The sequence below is a fragment of the Festucalex cinctus genome, chromosome 6 (genome assembly GCF_051991245.1).
Source record: "Festucalex cinctus isolate MCC-2025b chromosome 6, RoL_Fcin_1.0, whole genome shotgun sequence".
NCBI classification, from domain to species: Eukaryota; Metazoa; Chordata; class Actinopteri; order Syngnathiformes; family Syngnathidae; genus Festucalex; species Festucalex cinctus.
Genome location: NC_135416.1, coordinates 10,430,415 through 10,451,084, shown reverse-complemented (window position 1 = coordinate 10,451,084; position 20,670 = coordinate 10,430,415). Strand labels below are relative to the sequence as shown.

General features: G+C 39.3%; 3 protein-coding genes across 3 annotated transcripts; 1 reads left to right on the top strand and 2 right to left on the bottom strand.

Moving 5' to 3' along the window:
- Positions 1-59: 59 nt before the first annotated feature.
- LOC144020655 (putative RNA-binding protein Luc7-like 1) lies at positions 60-7,324 on the bottom strand. Its single transcript, XM_077524345.1, has 10 exons — positions 6,262-7,324; positions 5,556-5,650; positions 5,001-5,099; positions 4,339-4,449; positions 4,105-4,248; positions 3,812-3,988; positions 2,338-2,504; positions 2,229-2,258; positions 1,966-2,121; positions 60-918 (listed from the first exon to the last, which is right to left on the bottom strand). The coding sequence occupies exons 1-10, from the start codon at positions 6,320-6,322 to the stop codon at positions 687-689; spliced, it is 1,272 nt and encodes a 423-aa protein (XP_077380471.1). The 5' UTR covers positions 6,323-7,324; the 3' UTR covers positions 60-686.
- smdt1b (single-pass membrane protein with aspartate-rich tail 1b) lies at positions 7,114-8,940 on the top strand. The gene is made up of 3 exons (XM_077524346.1): positions 7,114-7,313; positions 8,468-8,633; positions 8,707-8,940. Exons 1-2 carry the CDS (start codon positions 7,155-7,157, stop codon positions 8,603-8,605), a joined length of 297 nt encoding a protein of 98 aa, XP_077380472.1. The 5' UTR covers positions 7,114-7,154; the 3' UTR covers positions 8,606-8,633; positions 8,707-8,940.
- A 52-nt stretch (positions 8,941-8,992) lies between these two features.
- On the bottom strand, positions 8,993-19,279 carry LOC144020654 (TRIO and F-actin-binding protein-like). Its single transcript, XM_077524344.1, has 13 exons — positions 19,238-19,279; positions 19,088-19,165; positions 17,670-17,719; positions 17,491-17,559; positions 17,083-17,172; positions 16,787-16,881; positions 14,576-15,191; positions 12,562-12,796; positions 11,062-11,161; positions 10,837-10,996; positions 10,613-10,717; positions 9,743-9,829; positions 8,993-9,204 (listed from the first exon to the last, which is right to left on the bottom strand). The coding sequence occupies exons 3-13, from the start codon at positions 17,694-17,696 to the stop codon at positions 9,049-9,051; spliced, it is 1,740 nt and encodes a 579-aa protein (XP_077380470.1). The 5' UTR covers positions 17,697-17,719; positions 19,088-19,165; positions 19,238-19,279; the 3' UTR covers positions 8,993-9,048.
- Between the last annotated feature and the right edge of the window lie 1,391 nt (positions 19,280-20,670).

The window sequence follows — 20,670 nt, the reverse complement described above, 5'->3', positions numbered from 1 at the left end:
GATCCACTTTAAACTCCCTACAAACCTGTAAATGTAGCATGTACACAATGTGTAACGCATAACAAGCAAAAACGTTTATTACGGCAGCACAGCAAAAATAGATGCACCCCTCACCACCCCGAGCAGACATAGCACGCCTCTCTGCCTCATGTTAGGCTGTAAACATGCACGTCACATCAGACACTGAGCTGTAGCAGTTTGAGGACTCATTAAGTTTAATTTTCAAGCATCTTCATCTTGAATTAAACGCCAATTTTCAACACCAGCACCAGATTTTCCAAATGGCTTGAAGTCAGTAACCAAAAGGACAAATTGTTGTACTCTTCCCAGTTGAAGCTGTGCTGTAGCGGTTATGCATCATTTATATTTCCAAACCCTTGTACAATGAGCCACACCTTCTGAGATGGCATAGTCCTATTGGTGGGGGGTAACATTGAAAGTTGAACTAATGATGAAAACAAATCAGCATGTTTGTAAGCAGTTAGACCTCCTCTCACTGTCAAAATAACTTGAAATAAATTCAAAGTCATAAAAAGTTGCTTTGCCTGGTAAATTGACAACACCCCTTCATTCCCCCGTTAACTTCCCACCCTGCTAATGTACACATGCCACTTTGAATATAAACTTATGTCTCTATAACCCCTTGAACAATACAACGTTAAGACGCGCTCCTTTTTCTGTCCTCTTCAAATCTCCCCCGATTCCCGCTCCTCAGAGCTGGAATGTTGGTCCCGCTCTAGGGACAGGGACCTCTCCCGCTCCCTCGCCATGTCTGGCGAGGTGGACCTTTCCCGGTCCTCCCAGTCTTTGTATTCGACTCTGTTGTCGCGCCATTCCTCTAAGGCGCCCTCCTGACTCCGTTCCTGGGGGAGGGAGGGCTCGACGTCGCGGGTGTGCGATGATCTTTCTCGGGAAGACCTGTTGGGAGAAGAGTACACGTTCGATAAGCGCACTCATATTTTGTACCCACAAGTCAACAATGCCTAATTCATCTGTCCAATTGTTTTATGGATTGATCCCACATTTTTGAGATAGTAACATTTATTTAAAGCACTGATATGATCCTTTGTTCGAACCACAAAGGTTGAGTATACTACAAATGACAAGACAAAAATTCAGAGGCAATTTAAATGGTGGCAGGTGAGTTCTGACCTCTATTTAATTTAACATGACAAAGTGAGAGGCTAATTCCAAAACAGCCTCATCCCCAGTTAACTAGGTTATGCAATTGTGCTCACCACATTCTCCTGTTGTTTTTATTTCCCCTCCTTTTTCATATTCCGAAAACTTGAATCTGAACTAGGATGTAAAGACTTTATCAGCTGTAATCGTATTCCAAAAACTTTTCTCCACAGTACTCCCAAAACAGATTACGCTTGACTGAGGTTACACTGCTAAATGGAAAATGCCACTCTATAATATATTTTAACTTATCCACTCGCAGCGAAAAATCACTGACGCAACCCCCTTCGCTCCTGGCTGGTTTACTGGATTTTGACTGATTTTGCAAGGCATACAAAATATATTGTTCTATTGCTATAAAGAGGTCAGTCTCTTCTTTCATCAGAAAAAAGTATATTTGTGTCTGTTTCCATTTTGCAGCACTTAGCATTACAACATAGCTAAGTTTCATTACTTACAAATCTGTTTAAAACACTGAGGGAAAAGAGATTTTTTGTAACATGGCCCTGGTTGAGCTCTTATACTCTGCTGCCACCTGCTGGCCGCTTTTTTGTAATAACTACATTCGCTTTAAGCGACCTCTTCAGGTCAGAAGAGCCATCAAAGCCTTCTGTATGCTCTAGCATAAAAAAAAAAAAAAAAAAAAAAAAAAAAAAAAAAAAAAAAAAAAAGTAAAAAAAACAAAAACAAAAAAAACCCGTATAAATATGTTTTTGGAGTGAAGGACAAAGTATTAAAAAACATTTGGGTTTGAATGAGTTCATGTTTCCATGGTTGTCCCACCTCTTTCTCTTGTGCCTGTGAGAGTGCGAGTGTGAGCGGTGTCTGTCCTTGTGTCGATGCCTCCTCTCTCGCTCCCGATCCCGGTCCCCGGCCTCCTCTCTAGAACGAGAGGAGCGGTGGCGTCGTGATCGGTGGGAGGATGAACTGCCTCCGTCCCTACGGTTGAGCACGAGGATATGGATTTAAACGTCACACGGTGGCGTCTGTATTTGAGTAATAGAATTCTCCGAAAGGTTTACATCATGAAAACGCAGTAGTTATACCTGTATCGGTCTCCGCTTCTGGATCGTGACCTGGATGGGAACACGTCACATGTAAGACTGTATTGTAGCTGATGATAGGCCAAAATAATGGCAGCTGGGGACCTCTTACCTCCTGCGCTCCCGCTCTCGTTCCCATTCTCGCTCTCTCTCCCGTTCCTTCTCTCGCTCCCTTTCCCGTTCGCGCTCCACCTCCCACTGCCTATCCCGTTCGTCATCTCGTTCTCGCTCCTCTCTGCGTCTGGTTCGCAATTTTTCCTGTTTCTCCACAACTGCTTTCTGCATTTCAAACGGGACCAGGAATAGACCGTCATTGTTCGGAAACACTGAACGTGAACAAGTCACATGCAAGTGTCGGATCCGTTTTCAGAAATGTCTTCTAGTGATGTGAATCCCAACCACTGTGTTGCTGTGCGCGTGGCTCGGAAAAATACATTCAAAAAGAACAAATCTAAAACTGTGCAACAAGGTATTCAAGGATATGGAGGCTTTAAGGCGCATTTCATTTCTCTTTCCGTCAGGTTCCATGTTAGTGTTAATAGAAGAAACGTGATAGGAGGAGAACCAAGCTCCACCCTCACATTTCTTTCCATCATCAAACAGACTCACTACTCAAGACCAAGGTTATTGTAGTTAACTAAAACTAACAAAAAAACTAAAACTAAAATTCAAGAAATTGTTAACGAAATAAAAATAAAAACGAAAATGCTTAAAAAAATAATAATTACTACATTTTATGTTTACAAAACTATAATTATAGCAAAAATGTCCTTCGTTTTATTCTTTGGTAATTAATTTAATGCATAAGCCTTTGGGAATGATTTTAAATGTGATTTTTAAGTAGATTTATTTTGATATTAACCGGAAAAAGGACGTTTGAAAGTGTTACACAGAAATGACTTCATCTAGCAGCAGCCAATAAAAAAGCACCTTCAGATGATGTCGCTCCCATGGTGTTTTTTAAAATATTGCGCACAAGTAATACACATAAAAAACAAAAAAACAACAACAACTAATACTGAAACTAACTAAACCTAAACTAAAACAAAGCATTTATTAAGTAAAATACAAAAAAACATAACAAAACAAAACTAACAGAACCATCCTTAAAACTAATTAAAACTAAATTTAAAAAACAAAACTCAAAACGAAATCAAAACTAACTAAAATTAAAAATCCCAAAACTATGATAACCCTGCTTAAAACACATTTTTATTCTTTGGACTTGTAATTCAGCTTTAAGTATTTTAATGTATTGTCTTTTAGGTCTTTGTTTTTATATATCTGATTTTTACTTTATGTACAGCCCTTCGTATGCTTGTTTTTAAAGTGTTCTATAAATAAAGTTAAGTTGAGAATTATTTTTTCAATTTCTGGCCTGATATTTCAATATAGTAAACAGAATGGTTGGACGTCTGTTTTGTGTTCAACTAAACGGGTCCAGATTTTCCTGCATTCTTTCAGTCTAGATTTTTTTTTTTTTTTTAGATCTTTCTAATGTAAAATATGTGCTTTGCTCAGTAAAAGCTGACAAATATTCCCAAGTATGTTGGCTGCATGTGACTGTGGTGTCGCGCCTTTCTTACCCTGAGCTTTTCAAGTTTTTCGCGAATTTCAATGAAGCCCAGGTGAAGTTTGCCCCCAAAGTGGTCAGCAAGACGCCGATCGTTGTCATGGAGACCCAAGTAGGCCGAGCACACTTCACACACGCGCAGTTTTTGCTGCTGAAAACTGGAGGCTGGCATCGAGTTTCTGTAAATATCCTGCAAGAAAGCAGAGCGGAGAAAACAAAACAGACCAATTGGATTTTAATTGCAATCGAGAGGGACCTCAACATCCCCGGCCATCAAGAGTTCAAGCCGTCATGCTGTCTTCTTACCTCTGCTTCTTTCTTCAAGACGCGGGTCTTCTCCACCTTTTCAAGCAACTGTTGGGCCTCGTCTACGTTGCCCTCGCCTCCGAGCTGCTCGGCGCTAGCAAGCAGCTTGCCGATCTCCTCGTTCAACTCGTGCACACGTTCAGCCTAATCAAAACAGATGACATTTAGTCTTGCCATGAATGCAGCTAATTGGCTGGTTTTTTATTTGTGTTGTGTCAACGCTGAAATTGTCACCTTTGTTGTTACTTCAGCACTGATCTCATCTTGAGTCTCTGCTAGTCTCTTCTTGGCCAGCTCGGTCCTGCGGTCACAGTCGGCAATAAAAGTCTGAAGGTGTTCCGCAGCCTGAAAACCAACACGAAAGATCTAATGGTAGGTAAACATGTCACACTATGGTCTCTTTAGTTTGACGACACTGCATTATATAAGTACAGTCGAAGCTATAAGGATTTCCAAGGAATATTTGCAATTGGAAATGTTGGAAATATTAGTCTGTTACAGGGTCAAGTTGCATCATACTTAAGTCCTTATTAATTGTACGGACCATGTTTTAAGTAAATGTTAAGGTTCTGAACTGTCAATAAAGAATAAGTTAAACTTGTGTTCTTACTATGGTGTAATGGGCTACCAGACTCAAATAATATGGCGTAACTGCAATTATTTAACAGTATTTTCATTAAAATGAATGTAAAAGTTCAGTGTAGCTTTGAAACTGATGTTGGTTATGTGACACTAAAGTCCTACTTTGAACTCAGTGATTGATCTCAAAGATGTAGGTATATTTTTTTTAAACCATGGACCTTTGAGGCAGTTAATTGTACAGGATTTACTATACTAATTGCTGGCAAATTTTTATTTGTAGATGTGATATTCCCATCGTAGACTCAATGACTTACATCAAGCTCAAAAAAGTATTCATGCTCTTTGGAGGCAATCTCGAAGTCTGCTCTGAGGGCCAGGTCATGGACTTTCACACACTCCCCAAGGTCCATTCTCTATAGGGTCAAAAAAAAAATCATAAAAACAACATACCCTCAAATAAATACAGTAAAGGTGGAATGCTTAACATATTAATTTGTTAACTTTAGGCAAATACGACTTCTGAAACTTGTTCGGTTATGCTAGTCTACAAAGAGTTCAGTGTTTATCTTTAAAAACAAAGTCTGGTAAAGGGCTTAGTGTTCTGCTTTATTTATTTATTTATTTTTAAGTCTATTCAGTGGAATATGCAAGAGTATGGACGCTTGCCAAACTGAACTTGAAATACAAACATTGGCACATCAAACAAAAGACGAGTCCTGTGCTCCATCTTTGGCATCATCTTTTCAGTTCACTTCCAAAGGGCTGCAGCAAACATCAAACTTATCAAAACATCTGCCTAAAACACTGTCAGAATGATAATTAATGACAAGAACAGTGATGTTTGATGTGTGTGAGTGCCAGATACTTACAGTGCCTGACAGAATGTCATGAGGGCAGGAATCCAAAAGGTGACTTTTGCACACCCGATCATCTGAGAATTTGATTCTCTGCCTCATGGTGTCTCCTATTAAAAAGTCAAATAAAAAAAATGGGACTTAGAATGATCAGGTTCAAGTGTCAATATTCCACTCACGACTTTGCAATTATTATGCATATGTATTACTTGTTAGTTGTTATATATACGCACATGCAACATCAAAAAACATGTTCTTACCCATATATCTAAAATTATGTCAACACCTCGATGCTATGTTTATGTACTGCATTATTAATAAGAGTGTTTATGTGTGAACTAAACATTGCTGAACAATTTAATTTCTCTCCCGGGTTAACTATCTTTCAAATTAGAATTTAAATGCAGACCGTTGTGCCACACAGGTGTAATTACTAATTATCGTGTAGTAGTCTACTAGAAATTAATGCAAGGCCCGAAAGGAGTCGTGAAAAAAAAAATCCACATAATAGTACAATATTTGAAAGCCAACTTTAATACTATACATGACATGTGAACAACAGGTAGCTAACTAGCCTCACGGCTGGTAAAGCATGCGAGCGCTAGTTAGCAATCGCGCTCATGCTAGCACCAACACGAAGCTAATGTTAGCACACAACATAAACTATCATTTTTTAAAGAGACACTGTATTTGACGACAACCCACAAACGACCATGCTTACCGTCTCTCCCCGTTCCCATGAGCTGGTCCAGCATCGCTCGCATCTGAGCCTGGGCCGACATGTTTGTGGCGAGTACGTCGCTTCTCGGCCGCGGTCTTCACACATGTAACCCTCCTCGGTCGCCTAGGCCTCGGTCGTCAACTTTCCACCCCACAAGGAGAAACTTTTAAGACAAGAAGCTGGGCGTGTAATCGTATGTGTACTTGGGTGTCGTTGAAAAACAACCAACTCAAAAAGTGACTTTATGGACAAGTTGAAGGAAGGCGACGCGCCTGTACGAAAACTGGCGGAGTCACCGGGTCGTGTGAAGAAATGATACAGCGGTGACTGCACGTCAACGCGGGCTAGGGAAGGCGTTGGTTTAGCGCACTAAATCGATGGTCGAAATAAATCACAACTCCCTTTGTAACATTGTGTGTAATTATATTTATCGCGCGTCGGTTAAAAGTTGGTAAGTTTAGCTTCGGAGTCCTTTCTTCCGTCTTTCGACTTCTCGCCGCGCGCGTTCTCGCCGAACAGCGCGCGCACTACTGCTTCCGCCTTGAGGCACTGCAACTACACATTTCTCCATTTTTTTCCCCCCATTATTTTGTGGAAATGATTTATAATTTATATTTTTTAAATGCGATTTATACACTATACGGTTTCATTACTACTGGGGGGAAAAGACTGCACGGTAAAGCAGTTTATCTTCTAATAAACGGTCTTAAATATCTTATTAATTGTGATTAGTGACACTGTATTACTGAATACGAGATAATGGTTTAACAGTAATAATAAAAAAAAAAAAAGTAATTCAGCTTCGACCTCGTGTTATGATAAAGGCTGCTAATGAAACATGACGTCATCAAAAGGAAACACCCAGTAAGTCATTTTGTGACACCGCCACAAAAATGGCGACGAGTGTTTTGCGGTTATCCCTGCGTCCCAACATCAGGAATGCTGGCCTGCTGGGTCGTAACGTTTCGAAAAAATCATGTCTCAACAGGACGGCGCAAACTCGAAGTGCCGTTTCGTCGTCGTCGGGGGCAATTCTACCAAAACCGGATAAAGTAAGTGTTTTGGGAGGTTGTCTCGTCAAGACGAAGAAACTGACGATCTGACTCACTATGTGGGCGGAACTTAGGGTTGTATGACACCTACTTTGGCCAATCGCTGTTGCTCATAGTGGTCTGCGCTAGTCAAATGAGCCAATGAAAGTGTGTTTACACAAATTAGTGGCAATATCAGGAAGTATTATTATTATTATTATTATTATTTTACCTCTAATAGCGGATAAATCACAACACCCTTAAACGTTGTTAAAATACCTGTATGTTTAATGATTTTTTTTTCTTGTCAACCCTTAAGCATCTCTGTCTTTTTGTCCTCCAGCGCAAATTAAACGCTTTCCCAACACACGATTGACAAATTAAAAACGTCAACTTTACGTCAAATGAATGTCAATATTTTTTAATTCAATTGTTTTCCCCCGTTTGCTTCTTTGTGACTAAAAGAATGCCCTTTGTTAGTTCATATGACCTTCCTCAGTTTGATTTTAATTTGACTAGATTATGACTATCGGCAATACATTTATGATTAGCGTTTAAATACGAGTTCATACGCATTGCCATATTAATTTTCAAAATGTTCTTAAAACATGCACATTGCATTGTACGTATCCTCTAACTTTTGGTGGATGCGTATGTAATTGTTTTGCCTGCTGCTGTAGCTGGTTTAAATAAGAATAAACTAAAATGCATTATTTGTAGAACATAAATTCTGGCGGCACCACCGACTCAATCAACTTTATTCGGGAGACTCAACGTTCATTAAAAAACATACAATACACAATAAATATTACAATATTTAAGGCGAAAGAGATAACTATAAATAATTTTAAAAAATATTGTATATAAAATATATTAATATATAGTTCTTTCTTCTCCAAAATCGAAAATCATGAAATTGATCAGCTGGTCTCGCAATGAAATCGACCCAATTTTCTTGAGAAGAAGATCGGGTAGAGGTAAGCCCGCCTGTCCTGTTGAAATGTTTACGTCTGGGTACATGAACTCTTGGGGAAATTGGAGGCTACAAGTCGATGAGTGCATGTGTGCTGAGGAATACGCAGAGCGCAGTCAAGGCCACAAGCGTCCACTCAGTGTGTCCGTTTTATTCCACCCTTCTAAATTCTAACATCCATCTTTCCCGTGTTCCCTTTTAGACACCCTTTGGTCTCATTCGCATGACTGCAGTGGTGGTGCCATTCCTCTATGTGGGAACTCTGATCAGCAAGAACTTTGCCGCTCTCTTGGAGGAGCACGACATATTCGTACCGGAGGATGATGATGACGATGACTGAACCGATTGTGACACGCTGACTTACTTGTGTAAGCCATGCCTGATTTATGCTATAATGTTGTATGTTACAACTTGCCCTCACTCGTTTTTTTATTACTCCAGGGGAAGAATATCATAAGGCAAAAGGAAAATGAGGAAGATGAGGCACATGTCCTTCCAGATTCATCCATCTACCTCTGCCCATCTCCTTCCTCTGTCCTCTGCTAGTTATGTGTGTCACCTAAACATATTTTAAGAATTCTCATATCATGTGAGGCTTACATAAGTCAAACATTCATTCTAATTTGCATGTGTGCATCTTGTGAACTCATTAAAGTGAGTCAATATAGTATGAAATTGTGTTCTTGTCTTTGTGTGGTGGTGACACAAATTTTGTTGTATGACACTGTTTTGTGTGGAATTTGTTTTATTTGTCTTTTAAAAAGGGATTTCTACTAGTGAGCTTCAATGGTCACAGGCTTCCTTGGCTCTCTCCTGTCGTGCAGCATTGACCAATCTCAAGTGTTCATTGAGAGAATCTAACTCCAAACCGCTTCGGCCCTTCAAGTCACTTAGCTCGACATAAGCCTCCTTGTAGCGCTCATAGGCCGTCTCCTTCTCCTAAAAGAAAGCATATTTGAATAGTGGATCAGCCACTCGAGGATAATAGAATGTTGTGTATTTTTGTATCCATCAGCCAGAACACAAGGTACATCTAAAACACAACTTACAGTTAATTCTACTTTTAAAATGTTCTTCACTTCTGATGTAATCAATACTGTATATTATTTAGAATAATCCTCATTGACCAATTATGTTCAAACACATTGAATGGTCAGGAGATGGAGTTACCCTGTTACATATACAATAGCATTAAAACCATAACAAAAAGTACATTTAGGACATTAGAACAAATGTACAAAGTGCACAGTGATTGCAACATAAAGTGTGAAAGGTCAACTATTATGGCAGCTGTGGTTACCATTATGTAGGGAAAATTTACTTCAAATGCAATAATAAACATACCTCTAGGACTTTTTCGATTAAAAAATGCAGTTATAATTTAAACCATTTCTATTTCAGATCTTGCATTGAATCTCATTAGATTGTGCCCGTGTACATAATGCTGGGTTCAGTGGTGTGTCGTTTATATCTTTACTTTAGTGAGAGACTGGACTTCACTTTGTAGACAGCTGACCTCCTTCTTGAGAGACTGCACCTCATTTTCTTTGGCTCTGAGCAGCGTCTGAGAGGCGAAATGTTAAAGGAGCTTGAATGTGGGATTGAAGATGTAGCACAGCAGAATGAAAAATAAGCATTGGAGTTTGTGGTCGTTGACAGCTACATCATACGTTAGATTTATGAGTTTGTTTTTTTAATGCCGCAGGACAAATTAGTTAATACTTGCACCAACTTGTATAAACATTACAAATATACTGACATCTTTTACAGCAATCCAAACAAGCAAAGAGTCAAATTGGACGCTACATAGGCTACCTCATTATGATTTTGCCCAGCTAATTAGCAAGAAAATTGATGAAGTAAAACTATGCTTATTAGGCATACTATAAAAAATACTATACAACACTAATATATGATTTACTTGAGTGAGGATTTACAGCTGCTTTATGCATAAAGAGAATCTGGTTAGAACAATATTCCCATCGCTAGCATGGGACGATCCATTCTAGGGAACTTTACTGGCCAACCAGTAGATGGCAGTGTGTGCCGCTGATGAAACCAAGCATAGGAAATTAACAAGGACATGATGAAGAAATGAGTCTGATAATGACGCATCAGGGACTCATTACTGGGATGGAAGACAACACATTAAGCAAACTTGTTCTAACAATTTGTCTCTTTAAAACGGTTCCAAAATCCCTCAGCACACGCCTGCCAAATCCAATTTCAGGTACAACTTAAAAAAAAAAAAAAAAAAAAAAAAGAACTGGGCCAGGAGGAGGTGAGCTGATCATATCTACAGTATCTACAGTTTTGATGTAAGAGTTGAAATGACTGCTGTCACTACCTCAACTTCTGCTGCCACGTTGCCGAGGGACGTCACGTCTGGCCTCTGTCCTGTGATGAAATAACGCATGCGCCTAATCTCCTCTGCCAGCTTGGCTTTAAGATCCTGAAAAAAAATAAATGATATGCTTTGATTGATGAGGTACAGCAATCTCGTACAGTCAAATGGGGCGACTACACACTAACTTAAATTGTTTATAGTGCACTAGAGGTACGGCCATCGACCTGGTTCTCTCTCCAAAGCTGTTGCAACTCTCTCTCTTTACATTCTAGATCACTTTCTCTTCTTTGGCTGCTCTCCTCAGCGAGGCTCAGCTGCAGGCACTTCTCCGAGAAACGCTCAGATAACACATCCAGCTCACTGTCCCACACGTCCACCGGCGGCCTGACCAACACAGAATTGGAACACGTGGCGACACAGTGTCACGGTGAAAACGTGTGATTTCTTACATGTGCCCTCTAAAGGATGGATCCACGTGTGCATCTCTCCCAGGCAGCTGCCTGACCTTCTCCAGCTCCTCTCTGTGGGTTGCTCTCAGAGCCTCCATGGCTGCAATAATAATTTTTGCCTGTCAGAAAATGATTCCTGCCTCGTGCTAAAATATCACAAGCTCACGATCACCAGATGTATGATATCATGGCAGCTGTTATTTTTTTTACGATCAACTTCCTGTCTATGATTTTTGATATATCAACTAAGATTTTATTTTTCAAAAATGTACAACGGTGCCTTAAGAGAAGAGTGACCTGTCTTATGATTTTTCTAGAGATACGAGCTGCCCATTCGCCGCTACACGGATAACAAACAATTCAAGTAATAAAATGCCACTCTGAGTTGAAGTTTACTGTCAAACTAGACTAAGTGCAATTTCGAGAGAAATTGCGTGGGAATGCTGAAAGCTGAATGCTAATAGCTGAATGCTAAGATTTGAATGCATGCGGAATGTTTGTGAAGTAAATGGAGAGATAAATTATGAAACTATGACCTCCTGGTTACCGGACAATACACTTTACCAACTGTGCCATCGAGTAGTATCAGACACCTGGTAATGATATGTATGGAAGTGGGCGTGGAAAGTGATACATAGAAAAAGTTCAATGTTTGTCCCATTGAAAATGAATGGGGAAAAGTTGATATTAAACGTTTAAAATTGTGCAAATATTGTAAGTAACATGGAATCTGACGATAAATACCCCGGGAGGCGTGAATTTTTAAGCAAAAAAGTGTGCAGAATATAAATCACAATAACATATGTGGGAAAGACACGACATTCCCAAAATTAAACATAAAACAGAGACTTTTCCATAAGAATCACCACTATTTTTTTTTCTTTTTTACTGTTAAAAGCACTTTGAGTTGCACAAGCATGATAAAGTGCTATACACACTCTCAGGTGCTACACAATACTCACAGCCTACGCATATACTATTTATGTTAATAATAATAATAATAATAATAATACATTTTATTTGTAATGCACGTTATATTTCAACAATCTCAAAGTGCTACAAATTAAAATAGTAAAAAGCCTAGTAAAAGGCTTTTGCAAAAAGAAAAGTCTTAAATTTCAATAGGCTGTGGAGCCCTCAGGCGGTCACTTTTGTTTGTTTGTGTTTATATGACTGTATTATACTGCCCCCGGTGGCCACTGCAGGCACCATGAAGGATTAAATCCTGACAGAAAATGTTTAATTCTTTGCATTCTATTTTATATTACTACTCTGTTTTTTTTTGTTTTTGTTTTTTTAAGAAAGTACATTATCAAAGATCACTATTGTAAAAAAAAAAAAAAAAAAAAAAAAAAAATCGGAAATATGGAAATTGCAACTGGTTCCGGATAAATGCCAGCTTGCTTCCGGCATACCTCTCAGGTGCTCCTGAGCAAGGCAGGCAAGTCTTGAGAGGGCTAAGCACTAAAGAATATATAGTAGATGATCTTTTAACTCAACCTTTTGCAGAAGCATGCCGCTCCTCCTCCAACATCCTGTCTCTTTGTGCCTCCAACTGGCCGATCTCCCTTTCGTGTTTCTCCTGCACCTCCCGCACTTCTTTCCGATGGGCTGCCTCCATGGCCTCAAGCCGGGCCCCACAGGGGGCCCCAGGTCCACATGGGCTGTCCACTTTTATCACCATGGCTGCGCGCTCTTTCTTAATGCTCTCCATTTGCTTCCTAAGGGACAAGGCCTGGAAGTTGATAATGGAGATGATTAATGGAAACGGAAATGCAACTACATTTCTCATTCTGATGAGTACAGCGGTCAAGTTAAACACAAAACATTCCAGGAAACTGTGGAGATTCTCAATTATCCAGGTCATGTCATCCACATTTAATATAAGGCAACTTGACTTCTTTTGGTCATGAAGTCCGTTTGTATGTGCATTCCAGAAGGATGTTTGGTCTTCGATGAGTCTTGATTTCAATCTTCCTTAATCACAGAAATAGGATCAAACTCTCACTATCACAAAAATGATAGCAAACTATACAGATAATTAAAACAATAAGTTATCCAAACAAATAATCTGCTTTTATGAGGGGTGTAAGGCGATTAACATTTTTAATCGTAATTAATCACGACTTCAATATTTAACTCACGATTAATCGCAAATTTTAAACCTGTTCTAAATATACAATAAAATGTACAACAAAATATTTTTTATACTCTTGTTAATATAAAAGTGGAAAAAATGTTAAACAAATGTTAATGTTAATAGAAATATGGTTGTATGTTTTTAGTCATTGATAGAGTAATTTCACAATACATAAAATTGAGTTAAAAATTAAAAATATGTACTGTACTGTAAAAAAAAACAAAACGAGTGTGATATTGATTTGCGTTGAGGTAATTTTTCTGCCACTAGATGGCATAATTGCATTTGTAATATATTGGTGACAGCTCAGTGTATTTTTCTTTTTATATTAACAGCTATCTAATCTTTAACATGAAGTAACTTGTAAAATTCTATCCATCCATCCATTTTCTTGACCACTTATTCCTCACAAGGGTCGCGGGGCGTGCTGGAGCCTATCTCAGCTGACTTTGGGCAGTAGGCGGGGTACACCCTGGACTGGTTGCCAGCCAATCGCAGTTTTGAAATTCTACACATTTTAAAAATTGTAAAATACAACTTGACCTCAGCCTTCACAAATATGTGCATTATTATTAAATTACTGCAAAATTTTGGTGTGGACGTGTCTGCTGCGCTGCGACAGGAATTCCCCCAGTACAGGCTTTCCAAGTAATTAGTGGCATTAAAGGAAGTTTAAATTAACTCAAAATTAACGCACTAATTTTGACACCCCTATTAATAAGAAGCAATAAAACTTGGAGCAAACCTCACCTTTGATGATGTTATTTTCTTCATTATGTAACAACCAACATTAGAGAGGTTATACGCATACAGAAAAAACAGACAAACAAACAAACATAGGAAACACATTGGAGTTGATGCTCAACCACTTTCTCACATTTTGTCTCGGCCTTGCCTCATTTTCTTGAACTCTGATTTTTCCTTACTCTAAGTGTCCTTGAAATTTAAGGCCAAATTCCAAGTTGCAGTGGATTCCAAAGCCTAGCAGCCATTCAGCCAATACAATTGCTTACTTTGGTAGTAATTGCCTAATGGGGACAAGTGGTATAGCACATGAATGGATGACTGCATTGTTCATTGTGTTCTGTAACTTTTGCCTGCCAATCAATTGAGGCAGATGGCCGCCCCGTGCTGAGTACATACTGGTTCTGCTCGAGATTTCGTCCTAGTAGAAGGGAGGTTTTTCCTGCCACTGTCATCAAACTGCTTGCTGTTTGACCTTCTAATAGGAAGTAAACCAACTCCACACTAAAAATGCCTCGATTCAGCTTGGATTTATTGCGAACTAGAGCAACAGTATATAGACTACATTGAGTTGAATGGTGTTTCATACTGAACTATTAAAAGTGTCTAAAACATGTCGTCTTTCCTCACCTCCTTTTGAAGGGATTCAGCTGTGTTTGTTTGAACAATGTGTGACCCGTTTACAGTTGTAGGCGCCTCCATTGAGCTCCTTTGAAAGGCTTCGTCCTTATCGGTGCTTGACTGGCGAATCTGGGTGTCAACACGGGAATCAGAGGCCTGCCGCGTGACCGTTTGATACGCCTGGACTCCGATGAGTGACTGCGCGCTCATGTCCCTAAATGACAGCCTCTCAAATTCCATCCACTTCCTGCTGACCTCCGAGTCCATGGTGTCAATGACGGGCACGGGAACGCTGCCCCTCTTCAGCTGCATGCAGTCCCACTGGCTGCCCATCTCGCTGAAGGGGACACCGTCCTCAAACCACCTGTTCCTCTCCTCCAGCCGCTTAGCCCAATCGCGTTCCCAACCCTCCTCCTGTTCTTCTTTTCTCTGAGGGTCTGAGCTCACCTCCGCATGCGCGTCCACGCCTGCCGGTGGATGCAGGCCTTCGGCTCGGGGGGAGTGGGCAGCGGTGCTGTCGGAACCTGCGGGCTCAAAGCCGGAGCAGGTGAAGCGAGCAGCCGGTTGGCATGACGACGGGCCGCGGGAGAGGGGGTAGTCTTTCTCGCTGCCAATTTCTGATTGGCTGAGGACAGAACGAGGCAAAGTAAAGGGGCTAATGTTACACATCAGAAGAAAGATGGAAGGGTTCGCCGCAGACAGACCACCCAAACACATCGCCTGCATCTCTTTGATGAACTCAGGAATTTCAGACTCCTTGCAACATTCGTTTTCTTCTTGGAATAGATCAGACAGAATTTTACTTAATAATCCAATTAACCCCTTATGCGTAATTTGTTTGATATTATCAAAGTCAGACAAAATTATTTGGCTTTTTGCTATTATATTTTTTTATGATAAAAAAATAGGACATAAAGGACAGTCGAGGAATTGGAATTAATACTAAATGTTTATTGAGTTGCGGTTTGAAATGAATTTATATATATATATATATATATATATATATATATATATATATATATATATATATATATATTTTTTTTTTTAATTAAAGACATAGTTGTAGGCATTACTAGTAAACAAACGGAACTATTTATCAAATTTGGCTCTCTTCACCTTGAATTTCAGAATTCAAGTGTTGTGTTGTTGTAGTGTTGTATTCCGAATATTCTTGTATCAAGGAAGTGTTTATTTAGTTTTGCTAGCTAGCTAGCTAAGCTAGTTGTGCTCAACTTGGCATTGCAAATCGTGCAGTTAGGACGCTGACTCCCATCACTCAACTCAACACGATAATTATAGACCAACCGCTGTTTTCTTATGATAGAACCCAGGGGCACAATGAAAACTGCAGAGGCCCCAGAATTGAACCCTGTGGAACACCATATGTTCCATTATACATGTGAATTCACATTGCACATATTCGTCTGACCACTTTCTTTTTTTTCATAGTTAGCATGAAGGGATCACTAAATAAATTAATGTCGCGACGTACCATCACAAACAGTCAGAAGTTGATGACTGAGTGCACCAAATTCCCTGCAGCAATCAAACCCATGTTAAGAAGTGCTGAGTTATGTGTATATATATATATATATATATATATATATATATATATATATATATATATATATATATATATATATATATATATATATATATATATATATATATATATAGCCCTGCGATTGGTTGGCAACCAGTCCAGGGTGTCCCCTGCCTACTGCCCAGAGCCAGCTGAGATAGGCGCCAGCAGCCCCCGCGACCCTTGTGAGGAATAAGCGGTCAAGAAAATGGATGGATGGATGGATATATATATATATATATATATATATATATATATATATATATATATATATATATATATATATATATATATATATATATATATATATATATATATATATATATATATATAGAGAGAGAGAGAGAGAGAGAGAGAGAGAGAGAGAGAGAGAGAGAGAGAGAGATGGATTTTGGTTTTATTGTAATGTGGAAGTTTTTTTGCCTTTTTAAATAAGTTCTTCTTGTTTGCCATGATTTATGTGTATCTGCAAAACAGAAAACCATGTTCTTCAGGCAACTCCTTAGGATAAATGATGTATTTTCGGGTTGGAATGTGATCTAAGTCATGTCAGAAAAGGCATTTTTAGCCTTTACAGGCTTTTTCCACGGGCTATTCTTTTTCATTCCAGCCAGTCCCCAGTATGGAGTCACACTCACTGCGTGTTGTTCTGGATGGCCTGCTTCAGTAACGTCACCCAGTTCCGCCGCAATCTAGAGGTCACTGCAGAGAGAGTGAACACTGCACTCTTTGTCTAGAAGTGATCAAAAGACCCAGCAAACACACACATAGACACACACACGCGCACGCACACGCAAACACACACATCGTTAAACAGGAAGCAGCCAAACATATAATAGATGTGAAACTGAGCAGGGTAATAAACGATGCTGATACTCTGCCACATTGTGTAAGTTAATTAGCCAAGAGAAGAAAAAAAAAAAAAGGACAATACTTGAATCTGGAGGCCGTAGTTTTTTTCCACATGCCAGTCCGACACAGCGACACAAGTGGATAAGTCAATCACTCCGTCCACGGTATCTGACTATTGCACAAGAAGAAAACAAACAGCAGTTTATGAAATCATTGAACTTGAATTCAATGTCAGGCGGAAACCTCCTTTGTCCAAATATGGTCAATTTATGTTTTTTCTTTTCTTTCAAATCTATGCTATTGGTCAGTGCCATGTGGGTCTGTTTATACAAGCTATTGACCAATCTGAGTTGAAAATGGCTTGCTCTCTTTGATGATGCAATATTCATGGCTTAACAAGCATGTCGTGTTTTCGGTTTCCTGAAAATGGATCATTTTGGCGATAAGAGGATTCCGTCTGACTCCAGCGATAAGTGGCCTCATCAAGTACCTCCTCAGCCTCGGGGTCTCTGTAATATTTCAGCGACTCATCATCCAGAACAAACCAGTGTTTCCTCCACTGTGGAAAAACAACACATTTGTATCCACTATCCAGTACATTGGTGGCAATTGTACAAAATCATTGAGACACATTTCACAAGAATTTGTAGGAAAAAAAATAATCTTTACCTTGTCGTTTTCATCCAATCTAGACATCCACCCCTTCAAAGTGGCAGCATCTGCAAAATGGAGTAGTAAAAGGAAGCATGAGAAAGCATTTTCTTGTGGTTTCTGTGTCAGTTGTGACAGATAAAACAAGGAAACAGAAGTAAAAAAAAAACAAAAACAAAAAAAACACACACACCACCATTTGAGGAAATATGGTATTGGAACATTAGAGCATGCAAAGCGGTCAGACGACATGACATTTCGTTCTGAATGACAAATAAAGTATATCTGATCGGATCTCATCTATCTGAAAACAGAATGGACTGTAAAGGATGAGCAAAGGTGTAAGAGAATGACAAACGAAAAGATACTCACAATGTTGATGGTATCCAATGCAAGAGTGGGAATTACATTGGAGATGAAATTAAGCTTTTATTAACACAAGTTTTCCTTTTTAAATTGAATGGCTGTGTTGCTTTAATAATTAGTAAGCTACAACAACTCCCAATCTATTAATAAAGAAATAAACCAACTTGCATGGCCTAGAAATGGGATGGGTAACTTAAAAATAAAAATGTTTACTGGAGCAGATCAGCACTATTAAGTTGAAATAACAGTGTTCCCCACTAGATGGCCTCCATCGCTAGAGAGAGCCTATGAACCAAGACTGGCCTTCCGCATAAAAGAAGAACAGAGCAGTTCCGCAAAAGCTAGGACCCTTACTGCACTGTTTTCACGCAGGTGAGTGAGCCAGCCTATTAATCTGGTAGATTTTTAATGACATGCTGGGCAAACATAATAGTATAATATCAACATCTTTGAGTAACTTTTGTGTAAACATGCACACAATGAGTTCTTGCACTGAACAGTGGTGTGCCAAAATTTGTGGCCTCGTTCATCATTGGTTGCCCATCCATGGACTGGAGCTAATAGCTTTTAACTCATTGACTCCCAGCCATTTTCACTGAAGAAACCCACTCTGCTTCTGGCTGTTTTACTGAATTTTGACTGATTTTGCAAGGCCCACAGAATATTGTGTTCTATTGCTATAAAAACACGGAATGTACCAAGAGAAAGATTAGAGTCTCTTGTTTCATCAGGGGAAAGAAAAGTACGTTTGTATCTGCTTTCATTTTGCAGTAATTAGCATTTGAATATAGCTAAGTTTCAGTATTATTCACAAATCTGATTAAAAATATGGGGAAAACAGCTTGTTGCAACATGGCCCTGCTTGATCTCTTATACTATGCTGCCACCTGCTGGCCGTTTTTATAGTAACTACCATTGCTTCACCCGTTCTCTTCAATTCAGAGGCTGCATCAAAGCCTTTTGCATGCTCTTGCATCAAAAACATATAAATACGTCTTTGGGGCCCTGGTAATATTTAAAATAGAACATATTTATACTGTTTTGGGAGCAAACAGATGCACTTGCCTCACCTGTGTCTGCGGACAGTCGGGAAGTTCTCGCTCCATCACCTTTGCAGATCCATGCTCCGCACTTTTCTTGTCTGAACCCTGTGATGTAATGCCCCAGAGCGTCAAACAATAGGTTGAATTTTTGATTGAAATGAAGTAACAAAATTGCACCTGTATATGGAGAGATGCTGTCGACTGTCTTCGTGATAAGCGCCCATTCTCTGAGTCTTTCTTCTCTCTCCTGTCTCTCCCTCGCTCTCGGCCTCCGCCCCTCTCATCAGATGCAAACTTCCAACTGTAGAATTCCGCCTGCGGTTGATGGCTTCACAGCAATTGCATATTATAATAATTAATTACCTTTGTGACAATGTCACTCGTATTAACTCTCACTAGATTTTGTGCTCCCAATGTCCTCCATAGTACCATAACTCAAAAATATATCTAAATTAATAATGTAAATTTATACGTAACAGAATATGGTTTGTGCAAGATTAATTATTTTGAGCTCTGCAAACTTAATTAGTATCAACAAGGTACTATGTGCTACTACTGCTACTATTAACAGTCTTATGTTTTTAATACTTCTTCTCTATAGTTATGGCACCATTACATCGTTTATGGTGATCAGATTACTTTATTAGCTAGTTTAGACAAATGCATCCAACTTCAACTACTGTTTTCAATGTCTGCAAAGTGCAAACTGACCGAACCAAGGAGAAAAGAGGAACATTGAAATAAGATTAAAAGGATGCCACTTGCCAGTGTTAAATATTGATGCCAATGTTGATAACGTATGTATCAAAGGTGAAATTGTTTGGCATGCTGAAGTAAGCCTTAAATTAATACATTACCATAACTACACAATGGCAATTGGTACTTTTAATTTTAGGGGTGTTAAGATAAAAATTTTGACTTATTATCTTTCACCCCCAACCAAGTGACCATTGCATGTTATATGGGACAACTTTGATGTACTACCAACCTTTGAGCCCGGAACCGTTGGTCTCTACAAGGACTCGGACTCTGGTTCCTCCTCCTCAGGTCCGGAAAGTCTTCCTCTGACTCCACCTGGATTGTTGGAATGTCAGCCAATACTATATAGTCTTCCATTGTCATCCCCACCTAAAAGAGTTTAAAAAGAATGAAAATTTACTTTAAGTATGAGCAGCTCCTGCCATCTTTCGTGGCATGACGCATGATAATGGTTTGAGCACCATGTTTTGTCTGTCGTTTGAGGAAAAGTTTGCACACCGTTTTGGGCGAACTACACGTGTTGACCACTTTTGTCACGTTAGCTTTGTAAGCTAACTTTAAGATAGCTTTGTAAGCTAACTGGCCAAAATGTAAGGTATTCCTGCACAGTCGAATGAGAACCAAAATTAAGAGTTGTATCACTATTTCTGTCTTCGTAGTGATAGTATACCAGTTATTCATTTAAAAATCTTCTTTATTGTGTGCACCTAAAACATTGCAAACAACAACGACAATAACATTAGCGGTGTGAACTCTGTAAAACGTATATGATGTACCTCCTCCAGCTCTTGTGCAGCCCCCTTGGGTTCAGAGAGGAGCAAAGCCTCCATACCTCTCCTCACGCTACTCCT

Bases quoted from the DNA above. Each gene is read 5' to 3' on its own strand.
- LOC144020655 (XM_077524345.1), bottom strand. From the start codon at position 6,322: ATGTCGGCCCAGGCTCAGATGCGAGCGATGCTGGACCAGCTCATGGGA. The intron at 5,651-6,261 runs GTAAGCATGGTC...ACTTTTTAATAG, and splicing joins CATGGGAACGGGGAGAGACG to GAGACACCATGAGGCAGAGA. The intron at 2,122-2,228 runs GTATAACTACTG...GCTCAACCGTAG, and splicing joins AGAAGCGGAGACCGATACAG to GGACGGAGGCAGTTCATCCT.
- smdt1b (XM_077524346.1), top strand. From the start codon at position 7,155: ATGGCGACGAGTGTTTTGCGGTTATCCCTGCGTCCCAACATCAGGAAT. The intron at 7,314-8,467 runs GTAAGTGTTTTG...GTTCCCTTTTAG, and splicing joins TTCTACCAAAACCGGATAAA to ACACCCTTTGGTCTCATTCG.
- LOC144020654 (XM_077524344.1), bottom strand. From the start codon at position 17,696: ATGTCTAGATTGGATGAAAACGACAAG. The intron at 17,173-17,490 runs GTACTTGATGAG...CTTGTGCAATAG, and splicing joins GAGACCCCGAGGCTGAGGAG to TCAGATACCGTGGACGGAGT. The intron at 10,997-11,061 runs GTAAGAAATCAC...TGTGTTGGTCAG, and splicing joins CCATCCTTTAGAGGGCACAT to GCCGCCGGTGGACGTGTGGG.